Here is a 12458-nt window from a genome sequence, read left to right on the forward strand (position 1 = left end):
CACACAGGAATATGTGCTGAATCAGAAATGGTATACACACGCTGCTTCAGGTGCCATATCTGACTGGGCCAGGTCCTAATGAAAAATGAAAGTCTAGACTAGACTAGACGAGATCTGACACATCCTATCACTGCATACAGGTTATATGTAAGGTTCAGAAGTTGTGCCTCGCATACTCCTAAATTCAGCACAGAGTGTTTCTTATTATTCTGCACGCACATACATGTGAAAGAATGCAAATATTTTCAGTTTACTCCAGAGATCTCAGACCTCTGTGGATGCAGAATGATTAATAATGGAAGGAGAGGGGGCAGTCATTGCAGTGATGAAAATCTTGGAAGAGGTGCTTGGTAATCTTGGTAATCACACTGAGCCATGGGTGACCTGGAGCCCAGACATTCTGCCAACAGCCTGCTGAATTGATTGCCCTGCCACGGGCTCCTCCACAGTCCCTCAGGCCACTGCGGCATGACTGGCGTGACTCGCGCTGGACCCTCAGTGCACCTCGGAGGGCAAGGCTCTCTGGGAGGGAAGTCTCAACCGATGCCAGCTGAGACGGGGCTCATGCAAACAGTCGGGAGTCCTTGGAGGGTCCTCCCCCCTCCCTTCTCGGGTAAAGATGACGGGGGAAGGGGCCGAGACGGGCTCCTCTCCGCAGCCACCAAGGCCAGGGGGGCGTGCCCAGTCTCGAGTGCGAAGCGCTGGAAGAGGCAGGGCTTACCCAGGGGAGAGTGTTTGAGGGCGTTGCAGATGGCAATGTCAGACTCCTTAAGCGTGCCGGAAGTGGCCAGTCCTCAATGCTCCCTGACTCAGGGCAGACTACAGGGGGAATCACTAGAGGGCCGGACTAGGAAGGGAACCCACAATAGGGACGGTAGAGGAAGTGATGGACAGGTGAAGGACACAATACGGTGGCTGGGAAAGGAAAGGGGAGGGCTTACAAAGTGACGTGAGGAGTATAAAAAGGAGGGAAGCCAGGAGAGCCGGGGAGGATTTCAGAGGCAACTAGCTCGGCCAGTGAGATAGAGAGAGAGAGGCGCGGCTGTTGACCCAAGGAGGGGGGGGGAGTGACTGAACTCCCCTACCCTTCCATATCTGAGGCTCTCGCTTCCCTCCAATACCCTCTGCTACCACGGCGAGTGCCCCTCCAAAGCTAGGGGACACCCCCGAACGCGACACTGATGTCACCAAGTTGCTATGAATATCACATTGTTTTCTACATTGTTGTCATTTGTATGATAGCTTAGCAATGCCAGTAGCATCCTAGTTCAGCTATTGCAGACTAACAAATGGCAAAAAGGGTTGGAACACTTTCCCTATGAAGAAAGGTTAAAGCACTTGGGGCTCTTTAGCTTGGAGAAACGACGACTTAAGGGTGACATGATCGAGGTTTCTAAGATTATGCATGGGATAGAGCAGGTAGAGAAAGAGGTACTTTTCTCCCTTTCTCACAATACAAGAACTCGTGGGCACTCCATGAAATTGCTGAGCAGTCAGGTTAGAACAGATAAAAGGAAGTACTTCTTCACCCAAAGAGTGATTAACACATGGAATTAACTGCCACAGGAGGTGGCGGTGGCTACAAGCATGGACGGCTTCAAGAGGGAATTAGATAAATATAAGGAGTAGAGATCCATCAGTGGCTATTAGCCACAAAGTATAGATAGGGACTCTGGGGCAAGTGATGCTCTGTATTCTTGGTGCTGGGGGGGGCAACAATGGGAGAGCTTCTAGTGTCCTGGACCCACTGATGGACTTCCTGATGGCACCTGGTATTTTTGGCCACTGTGTGACAGAGTGTTGGACTGGATGGGCCACTGGCCTGATCTAACATTGGCTTCTCTTATGTATTCCCTTGAAAGTTATGGTCTGGCTTACTTTGCTGTCATCTGGCTCTGCACACTTTCTTTGTCCTTCTAGTTTTGGGGAGGGAATTATTTTAAATTAAGGTACTACCCTGCTCTGACTTCCATCATACAGACTATGGAGCCAAGTGAAGGCATTTTATATCTTAAACCACAATTGTACTGGGCTGTTCAGAGTGGTGTTGTGTTATGTAATATAAATCCAAAAGGTTAGAACAGATTATTTTATTTATTATTTATTTATTCAGTTTAATTAATTCAATTGAAGACTTTCAGTGCTCAGTTTAAGGCTTTCAGTGCTCTATTATGCAGACATCGATCAAGTCTTCAACCATGTTAACTCCCAGTGCACTCCCAGATGCATGTTGGATCAACTAATATACACTATATTGACTGATGGCCTAATTCGGTATAAAGTAGCTTCATTTGATCATGTATCCTTTGTATTGTTCCAAAACACACCTTCTTAACCTTAGGCTCCTTGACTTGTATTGATTTCTAAATTTTTAAACAATGCATCAAGAATTTCTACTTATATTGTCTTTTTTTGGACTGGATCCTAGCACCTTTTCTGTCGTTGAAATGGGAGGAGGAGGTCTTCCATCAGACAGGGCTATTCTGGGGATTATCGGAATTTCATGAACAAAAGTCATGTAGGATAAGGGCTGAAGTAAGGAGGAGAACTGGGCAAGACTGAGCAGAATAGCTAGATGGATTCAACCCTTTTTTCTGATCTTGGTCCCATTTCAAGTGGTCAATGATTTATTAAAGGTTCACAATCTGTGTAAATACTTTCGGGGGGTGGGGGAGAAAGCATAGGTTACACTTTAGCATAACATTTGAAAAAAAATCAAGATATTTAGTGAGAAGACTATGTATACTCATTTGGTAATCTTAGGTCCCGTTCACACTGGCCGATTTGAGCCGGGAGCGGGACAGTTCGGGGCCGGATCAAACCGGTGCGATCACACCACAACATCTGGGAAGCATCTTGCTTCCGTGGCCGAACTGTCCCTTCCCCGCAGAAATCCGCCGCAAACTGAACCACCTTCCTTAGGTGGTTCAAATGGACGCGGCACAGCAACGGGGCGTTTGATCGCCGGCGCATCTTTGCGCCGGCACAACCCCGGCCTGGATCCGAACTGCGCATGCTCCGACATGCGCAGTTCGGCCGGCTAGGCGTCTGACGTGTGTTTTCTCCCCGGCGTTTGATCCGTGGGATCCCGCCGCGGCGCCTCAATGTTGGCGCGGCTTTTAAAAGCCGTGCCTTAAGACGCTTTTCCCCTGCCGTGTGGCAGGGGCCTTACATAACTTTGACCAGAATTCAATGAAAATTTGAATGTGTTGTAGATGGGAGCATAATCCACTACAGAATGAAGCTTGATCAAACCACTTTAATTCAATGATTTGGGTCAACCAACTTTTCTGCTGGAAGGAGGAGTCTGTTTGACTACCAAAAAAAGGCTGTGCTGCAGATTATGGGGGGAAAGCAATGCAAGTTGTAGCCTGCAGTAAGAAAGGGAATTAAGTGAGACTGAGTAAAAACATTGGCTGGATCCAAACCCATGAGCTTATACACGACCAGCAGATTTTAGAAAATGTCTACAGATGGACCAGTGGACCTAGATGTTAATATCAAAACTGATTGCATATTTTTGATTTTCCCACTAGGTCCAACCATGCAAAAACTAGAGCTAAGAAATGAAACTGTCTTCACAGAATTCATTCTTCTTGGATTTGGAGAACTTCAGGAGATGCATATCCTTCTCTTTGTGGTGTTTTTAGTGAATTATCTAATGACTATGACTGGGAATCTTCTCATTCTTGACCTAGTCGTAGCTGATGAAAACCTTCACACTCCCATGTACTTCTTCCTGAGCAACCTGTCCTGTTTGGAAACTTGTTACTCCTCAACCATCCTCCCCAGAATGCTGGCCAGTTTCTTAACTGAGAACCAAAGTGTTCCTGTTGTTGGTTGCATGGTGCAGTTTGGGGCTTTTGGTTTCTTGGCAGCAACAGAATGCTACCTCCTGGCTGCTATGTCTTATGATCGCTATGTAGCCATTTGTAGACCCCTGCATTATTCTGCTCTAATGAACGTCAACATTTGTCTGCAGCTTGTGGCTGGGTCTAGGATTAGCAGTTTTGGGGTGAATACCATCCTGTTGATGTTCATACTGCAGTTAACGTTCTGTGGTAACAATGTGATTGAGCATTTCTTTTCTGATTTCACTCCCATGATGAAACTGACCTGCAGTGACTCATATCAGGTAGAACTTTATCAGCTACCCTGTCTGCCCTCTGTACCTTGCCCCCATTTGTTTTAACTATAACATCATATGTATATATCATTTCTGCCATTCTGGGAATCCCATCTACCACAGGCAGGCAAAAGGCATTCTCTACTTGCTCTTCTCACCTCACTGTGGTGACCATTTTCTATGGTACCCTCATCATTGTGTATTTGTTGCCAGATACCAAGGAACTCAGACAGCTGAACAAAATCATCTCTGTTTTTTACACTATCCTGACACCTCTGATCAACCCCCTCATATGTAGCCTGAGAAACAAAGAGGTAAAGGAGGCCTTGAAGAGAACTACTAGAAAATGTACACATTACATAAGACTGAGAGTTCATTGATTTATGCTGGTCTTAGACCATATTAATACATTTGAATCTGAATCTGACCATAAGATTAAGAAAGATCCTTACACTGAATCTGGAAGATTAAAGTAACAGTCATATTTTTGAAGATAAGGTATATAAATAGTTAAAAAAATAAAAAATAGCATTTAATATGAATTAAAAATATTTGCAAATTGCGAAAAATATTTGTATTTAATCTGTCTTGATTTTCTTTATTTCATATTTTATTACATTTGTATCTTACATTATTTCTCATCACAGGTTCAGTACCAAGGATCCAAAACCTCTCATTCATTTCACACCTGTACACTATTTAAGGGTACTTTTGCAGCTGGAAATAAATCCTGACAATGATGTTTTTAGCTTGATTGCGGGAATCAAAACACCATACATTCTTTTCACACTTCTTCCAATAACACTGAATGGAAAAGGATCACGTGGGAGGAATTGGAAATATGCCAATTGTTCAGAGTTCATGGGCCTGACCTCGATGGCCCAGGCTTGCTTGATCTCATCAGATCTCAGAAGTTAAGGTGGGCTGGCCTTGGTTAATACAGAGATAGGAGACCATCAAGGAAGTCCAGGATTGCTTCACAGAGGCAAGCAATGTCAAAACCTCTGTTCCTTTCTTGCCTTGAAAACACTATGGAGTCACCATAAATCAGCTGTATTTGTTGGGGGTCATGGACCCTTCCTCCTTGTTTCACCAGCAGAAGAGTTGATTGGTTCCCATATATGGAATGAATCTTTAAATACTGTACTACTTAAAAAACAACAACAACAACAACAAACACTAGAAAACTGATGTAATTCTACATTCCAAGCAGAGTACCACTTGTGTACAATAAAACAGAGGTATGCATGCTTTTTCAAAGGCTGCAGTTTATCAGGGAGGTGAAGGTAATTATAGAGTCATTGTTCTTGAGGGCTATACACTCCTGTATTTTGTTCCATCATTGTTTCTGGTCAAACTGGTGCCACAGGGCTTTTTTTTTTTTTAACCCCAAACATGAGCAGTGATGAAAGTGAGATTAATATTCACATCATGATGCTTATAACTCAAGCATACTTTCAGTTCTCTGGGGGAAAAGATCACCTGATTCCTTCCAAAAACATATTCTGGATAATGGATTATAATCAGCATTAACAGTCAGGAATATTGTTTATTTGCATAAGGAGGGCTCTTCCCTGCTCACTCTTCTTCTCTCTGTAGTTTGTTGCACTCCGGATATTTAACAGTGGTTCAGAGTACTGAATGGGCAGTTTTACTTCCTGCCAAGAGAAGTTCAGCAGTACCAGATGAAGCAGCAGCACCTGTAGTCAACATCTGATTTATAACGAACTAGGAATAAGGCCTGTTGTGGAAATAAATACAACGAGCTCTAGAAAGAGGCTCTGGGAGAGTGCCCCGGCCTTGGGCACTCAGCATCAATTTGCTGTGGTGACCTCAGCAGGGTAAAATGACACAGAGTCCACCATTTTCTCCAGGGGAACTGATCTTTGCCATCTGATGAGCAGTTGTAATTCTGAGTGATCTCCAGCCCCCATCTGCAGATTGACAACAATGGTCCCCCATGAAGGAATGGCTGGCTTGGAGGGTGGAGTTGATGGCATTGTACCTGTCTGAGGTCCAACCCCTCCTCAAACCTCACTGTCTCCAGGCTGCACCCCTCAAATCTCCAGGAATTTCCCAACCTTGGGATGGCAACCCTATCAGGACCCTATCGCTCCCAGCCAACCATCAACCTACTGTTATCTGCCCCCTGGCTTCAGCTTTCCATCTACTCCCCCTCCCTCCTAGAGAGCAGTTGTAATTCTGAGTGATCTCCAGCCCCCACCTGGAGATTGGCAACAATGGTTCCCCATGAAGGAATGGCTGGCTTGGAGGGTGGAGTCAATGACATTGTACCTATCTGAGGTCCCACCCCTCTTCAAACCTCACCCTCTCCAGGCTCCATCCTTCAAATCTCCAGGAATTTCCCACCTGGAGTTGGCAACCCTATCAGGACTCGCCCCAATTAGTTTTCTCCCAGAGGCCAAAATAGGTGTGGAAAGGGCCTTTTACTGACAGAACCTGGTTGCCTAGCAATAGGCACTGAGGAGAAAGGACAGTTGCCAGCTCTGATTAGGGAAATACCCAGAGATTTGGGGGGTGGATCCTGTGGAGGGCAGCACTGGGGGGGATGGAAGGACTCAGCAGGGAATAATGCCATAGGGTCTACCCTCCAAAGCAACCATTTTCTCCAGGGGAACTGATCTCTGTCATCGGGAGATCAATTGTAACAGCGGGAGATCTCCAGGTCCCACCTGGAGATTGACAACCCTAGCGGAAAGTCAGCCACACAGCAGGGGGTTGAAGAGAATGGTTTCTTGGTCACTGGCCCACCTCATTAGCCAGCCAGCCATGGTGGAGCCAAAAAGGAGAGAGAGCCGTATTAAGTTTATTCTGACAGGAAAGTGGGTGGGGGAGGGGGTTATGCTGAAAGTCCTTTTTTTTTTTTACTACAGAAGCAAGCTTGGTTGCCTACCAACAGCCACTGAGGGGACAGTTAGTCACAGTTAGTCCCACACAGGAGCCAAGAGAAGTGCCTTCCTCAGGAGAGAGTCCAGCTTTCCAGGAGCCGCAGCTCGTTTCCCCTAGGCCAGAACCTCCTTGGCGCTGCCATCACTGCTGAAGCAAGGCGAGGGAGCCTTTGAAAGGCGCCGGGCAGCCTTTTCTGTGGAACATCCTGCTGAGCTATTGCCCTGACAAAGCGCCGGCCTTGCGGCTGAGGGAGAGGGGCTGCAAGGGGTAGTGAAGGTGAGTGCTTCCCCTGCTTGCTGCCGCTCGCTAGGTCTGCCTCTTTCTCCCCTGTGGAGGGGTTGCTGCTCCCTCAGTGGAGCGTCCATCCCCTTTGCCGGCTCCCTCCAGACTGAGAGCAATACACTGGCTGCCGGCTCTGTGGACGGGGCCGAGCCAATGCAGTGAGGCAATGCAACCAGGGGATTGGGAGTCCGTGAGATGGGCAGCTAAGCAGGCAAAAGACTGTGGGAGCATGTGGAACATTGAGGAAAGTGGGACACGAAAAGTCTTTTATATATAAAGAGAGATGTTATACCCCTCCATTCTGTCCAATGGGGAAACAAAGTGGCTTACATTGTTCTCCTTTACTCAATTTTATATTCACAACAATCATCTGAGATAGGTCTAGCTGAGGGGGTCTGACTTGCCTAAAGCCATCCATTAGCCTTCCATGGCAGAGTGGAGGTTCAAACTGGATCTCCTTGATTCTAGTCTGGCATTCTAACCACTACTCCACATAAACTCTGATAGGCAGGGGTCTTTTTGTAGAAAAAGAAGAAGAAGAAGAAGAAGAAGAAGAAGAAGAAGAGGAGGAGGAGGAGGAGGAGGAGGAGGAGGAGGATTGTGCCTGCGCCGGGAAGCGAGGGACCGGGCGAGCGCGTGGTGCAGGGTGGAGGCGGCGGGGCGCGTGGCTGTTCCCTGCAAACAGCCGAGGCCCGGAGTCCGACGGGGCCAGCAGCGGAGTCTCGTTGATGGGGTGAGCAGCAGAGGAGAGCGGGCAGCAACGAGGAGGAAGCGCTTTATTGCTGGGGTGGCGCTCCTCGGGAGCAAACCCCGCTGCGCTACCTGAGAAAGGGGCCGTGGGAGCGCCGGGCGGCTGCGCTGTGTTCCCTGGAGGAGAGCCGCCTTTGCACGCCCCAACGGCTCCAGCTCGCTCTCCTGGCCCCTCACTTGGGCAGGCGCGCGCAAGAAGGGGCGTCCGGATCAGGGGGGAAGGACTGGGGAGTGGCTCTTCCCTCCCTCCCTTCCTCCGTGGCCAGTTGGGACGGCTCCTGCTGCCTTCGCAGAACGAAGCAGCAACAGGGGGGTCATTCTGTCTGCGCAGAGCTCCTTTGCGCGCCCCGACGGCTCCAGCTCGCTCTCCTGGCCCCTCTCTCGGGCAGGAGCGCGCAGGAAGGGGCGTCTGGATCGGGGGGAGGGCTGGGGAGTGGCTCTTCCCTCCCTCCCTCCCCCCGTGGCCAGTTGGGACGGCTCCTGCTGCCTTCACAGAACGAAGCAGCGATGGGGGGGAGGCTCGTTCTGTCCGCGCGGAGCTCCGCGCGGGCAGAACAAAGCTGAGACGGGGGTGGGGCTGAAAAAGGCGGCGAGGTTGGGGGCTGATCTCAGCTGATCTTTTTCCAGGCCCAGCGCGGGGCCTGAAAAAGGAGGGGGGTGCCTCAGCAGGCGACGGGAGGGCTCCGCAGGGACCTTACCTCCCTGCCGCTTGCTCCTTGGTCCGACTGATGGCTGCTGGGAGCAGGGGGCGGGGCTTATGTCCCTGCCCCCTGGGCTTCTGACTGGCAGAGCGCAGTCCCGGCAAGCTCTGGCAGGAACCGACCCCTGCTTATAGGCCAGGGAAGCTGTTAAAACCCCTTTGTTTTGTGAGAGAGGAGATTTTTTCCATCCTCCTTCTCTGCACTTACTGGAACTTCTCTGCTTCCATTGCAAATTCCAGAGATTTGTTGGGGAGGTAATCTATGCCTAGATCAAGTCCCACCATCATCTGCAAACTGGTTGTCAGTTCTGTAGTTTCAGATGAATTACAACTGCTACAGATAACCATAGTTTTTAAAACAAAATATGCAAAGGGGGTATTTCTGGGGATTGCGTGGACCAGGACATTCCAATTCATTTCAAGTATGTCAGTGAAACTCCCATAATAATCTAAAAACCAGTGGCCAATTATGAGGCTTTTGGGATTATTTTGGAATGAAGTATGCCTGCCACAGACAACCATAGCTTCCAGTGTAAAGAGTATATATGAGTGTAGGTGGTGTCTGGGCAGAACTGGGCCAGGATGTTACAGTCCCCTTCATTTTGAACACAAAAACTCCCATGGTCATTCTGAGGCTCCTAGCTGTAGTTTCTGATGAGTCATGCCTGCCCCAGACAACATTAGATACAAAGTGGGGGTAGAGGTTTCTGAGGATTACACAAACCAGAATTTTCCATTTCCTATCATATTTGGTACTACTGCACCCATCATTATCCTAAAGCTGGTGGCCAATTTTGAGTCCCCCAGTTCTCTTTTTTGGAGGAGTTATGCCTGTCACAGACAGACTGATGGATCTTTTTATGATTGCAGATGGTTTAAGAACAGAAGAAGAGTCCTACTGGATCAGACCAATGATCCATCCAGTTAAGCATCCTGTCTCACAAACTGACTGGAGGATGAAGAACAGGGCATAGAGGGCCTTCCCCTGGCATTGAATCTTGGCACTACATTTCAGAGGTTTACTGTCTCTGAATATGGAGGTTTTCTTTAGACACCAGGTCTAGTAGCCACTAATAAACCTATCCTCCATTAATCTGTCTATTCCTTTTTTAAATATGTCTATTCATGTGGCCTTCATACCATGTATTTTAGGATAATATATTCCATTGGCAGCCAGAGAGTGATCTGGGACTTTTCCATTTTCTTTCCAAAATATCCCTAGCCACCTTTCATAAGTGGCATACCAATTGTTCTTAATGAGCTATCTTAGGGGCACCTATTCCTTCAAGGAAGGAATTAGAGATCTGAAGCATGAATGTTATCCCAAGAGACTCCTTAGGATGTAAATATTTATTTCCTTTTTAAGCAGTGCTGCTAGAGTATGAATTAGAAGCAGTGAGAATGGCAGCAATCAGATCTTAGGCAACACTGAAAATCTTGGAGTTATTTCATTCAAAATGATACAAAAACTACATGTCCCAAACTATAAAGATCTGCCCTCTTAATATAAAAGACACAAGGTGAGCACAGCTAAACTCCATTTCCTATACTTTCACTGTGTTGGTATTTATCCATACAGCATATTCAATATTCCACTTTCATGAGAGATATTGTTGATATATGAAGTCCAAGACAATAAGATGTACAGTCCACTTTCTGTTTAAGGTTTTGGATTCATGTTTGTTTAATTCTACTGGATTTTATATTTCTCTAAGAACAAATATTACCTATTCTGTCATAAGAAGAAGAAGAAGAAGAGAAGAGATTGGATTTATACCCCACCATTCACTACCCAAAGGAGTCTCAGAGTGGCTTACAAACTCCTTTCCCTTCCCCTCCCCACAACAGACACCCTGTGAGGTAGGTGGGGCTGAGAGAGCTCTGACAGAAACTACTCTTTTTCAAGAACAGCTGTGCCAGAATGATGGCTTGCCCAAGGTCATCCAGCAGGTGCAAGTGGAGGAGTGGGGAATCAAACCGGGTTCTCCCAGATTAGACTCTGCACATTTAACCACTACACACAGAATCTGGAAGTTGGCCTTCAGAATGCAGATTGCATCTCCATAGCTGAAGAAGAGCTGTCCCATATTTCCCATCAAAGGACAGATTGGAGCAAAGCACCATTTTTCATTTAAATGTGTTGACCATTAAATTTCCTAGTCCAGGTGTATATTGTTTTCAGAGAAACAACAAGAAGTCAGAATCTGACAATGTAAGGATGGATCCTATGTGCTTTTCAGTTGCGGAGGTAGATTTTTCCTTGTCTTCTTCCCATACAAGTCCCTTCCATGTTAAAAAACAAAAACAAAAAAACCCCTTTTCCTGAAGAGTCAGTTGAACTATATAAAAGGTTTATCCATTTGCAATAAACTTTATTATGTAATTAAAATTATGGCCTGATCCTAGATATGTTTACTCAGAAGTAAGTCCCACTGTGTTCACTGGAGGCTACTCCCAGGTAATTTTTTGTGAGTTTTGGCTTCCTTAAACTTTAATATTATTTTAAGCAATCAAACTTATTGGAAAAGAAATGTAAATTCAGATTTCCCCAAATCAAGCAATATTGTCTTTCAGTTCTTCAACACAGTGCCTCTAAATTCATGCTTTTACCTCAAAATTTTGACAGGAATGTTGGATTCTTTGACCTAAGAAAGCAACACCCATGAGGAAATTAGAAAATCAAACCACCACAACGGAATTTCTCTTTCTTGGGTTTGGAGATCTCCAGGAGTTCCACATTTCCCTTTTTCTTATCTTCCTAATCGTCTACATTTTCACCAAGGCAGGGAACATCCTCATAACTGTTCTCATTCTGACTGACCAGCATCTTCATACTCCCATGTACTTCTTTCTGGGGAATTTGTCTTGTTTGGAGACCTTTTATACCTCAGCCATTTTGCCCCGAGTGCTGGCTAGTTTCTTGACTAGGAACAAGACAGTCCCTCTTCCTGGATGCCTTTTGCAACTGTGGCTCGCTGCATCCTTAGCTGCAACAGAATGCCACTTCCTCTCAGCCATGTCCTTCGATCGTTACATTGCAATATGTAAACCCCTGCATTACTCCATCATTATGAATAATAAACTTTGCCTCCTGCTGGTGGCTGCCTCTTGGGTTTGTGGTTTTGTGGAAAATACAATCTTAATTATTTTTGTTTCCAAGCTTATTTTCTGTGGCCGCAATGAAATCGATCATTTCTTTTGTGATTTCATCCCTATAATTCAACTGTCCTGCACTGATACCCATAAAGTACAGCTTGTATTAACTATCCTGGCATCTGTTTGCACATTTCCCACATTCGTATTGACCATCACCTCTCATGTTTATATCATTAGCACCATCTTGCGAATTCCTTCAACCAGTGGACGGAAAAAAGCCTTCTCCACCTGTTCCTCTCACCTTGTGGTTGTCTCAGTATTCTACGGGACGATCATTATTGTCTATGTGTTACCCAAAACAGAAATGTTAAAAGAACTGAATAAAGTATTCTCTGTTTTCTACACAGTCCTGACACCCCTAGTTAACCCTCTTATATACAGCCTGAGGAACACAGAGGTGAAGGAAGCCTGGAGAAGGGTTGTCAGCAAACATAATATTAACCTACAATGAAACAGTGATAGTTACTGTAGAGCAGTGGTTAGAGTGTCAGACTTCGTTGCTATTTTCTTTGTTGTGATAACAAGTATGACGAT

The 12458-nt window shown here is 46.3% G+C and overlaps 2 protein-coding genes across 2 annotated transcripts; both read left to right on the plus strand.

Moving 5' to 3' along the window:
- Nucleotides 1-3667: 3667 nt before the first annotated feature.
- Nucleotides 3668-4506, plus strand: LOC107117856 (olfactory receptor 1038-like). The gene is given in 2 exon segments (XM_015420020.1): nucleotides 3668-4139; nucleotides 4142-4506. Coding segments are annotated over 2 exon segments (837 nt in total).
- A 6924-nt stretch (nucleotides 4507-11430) lies between these two features.
- Nucleotides 11431-12375, plus strand: LOC107117857 (olfactory receptor 6F1-like). The gene has a single exon (XM_015420021.1). It carries the CDS (start codon nucleotides 11431-11433, stop codon nucleotides 12373-12375), a length of 945 nt encoding a protein of 314 aa, XP_015275507.1.
- Nucleotides 12376-12458: the final 83 nt, after the last annotated feature.

Source organism: Gekko japonicus, unplaced genomic scaffold (assembly GCF_001447785.1).
Source record: "Gekko japonicus isolate JY-2015 unplaced genomic scaffold, Gekko_japonicus_V1.1 scaffold6317, whole genome shotgun sequence".
In the NCBI taxonomy this organism is placed as follows: domain Eukaryota; kingdom Metazoa; phylum Chordata; class Lepidosauria; order Squamata; family Gekkonidae; genus Gekko; species Gekko japonicus.

Coding starts and splice junctions, on each gene's coding strand:
- LOC107117857 (XM_015420021.1), top strand. CDS start 11,431: ATGAGGAAATTAGAAAATCAAACCACCACAACGGAATTTCTCTTTCTT.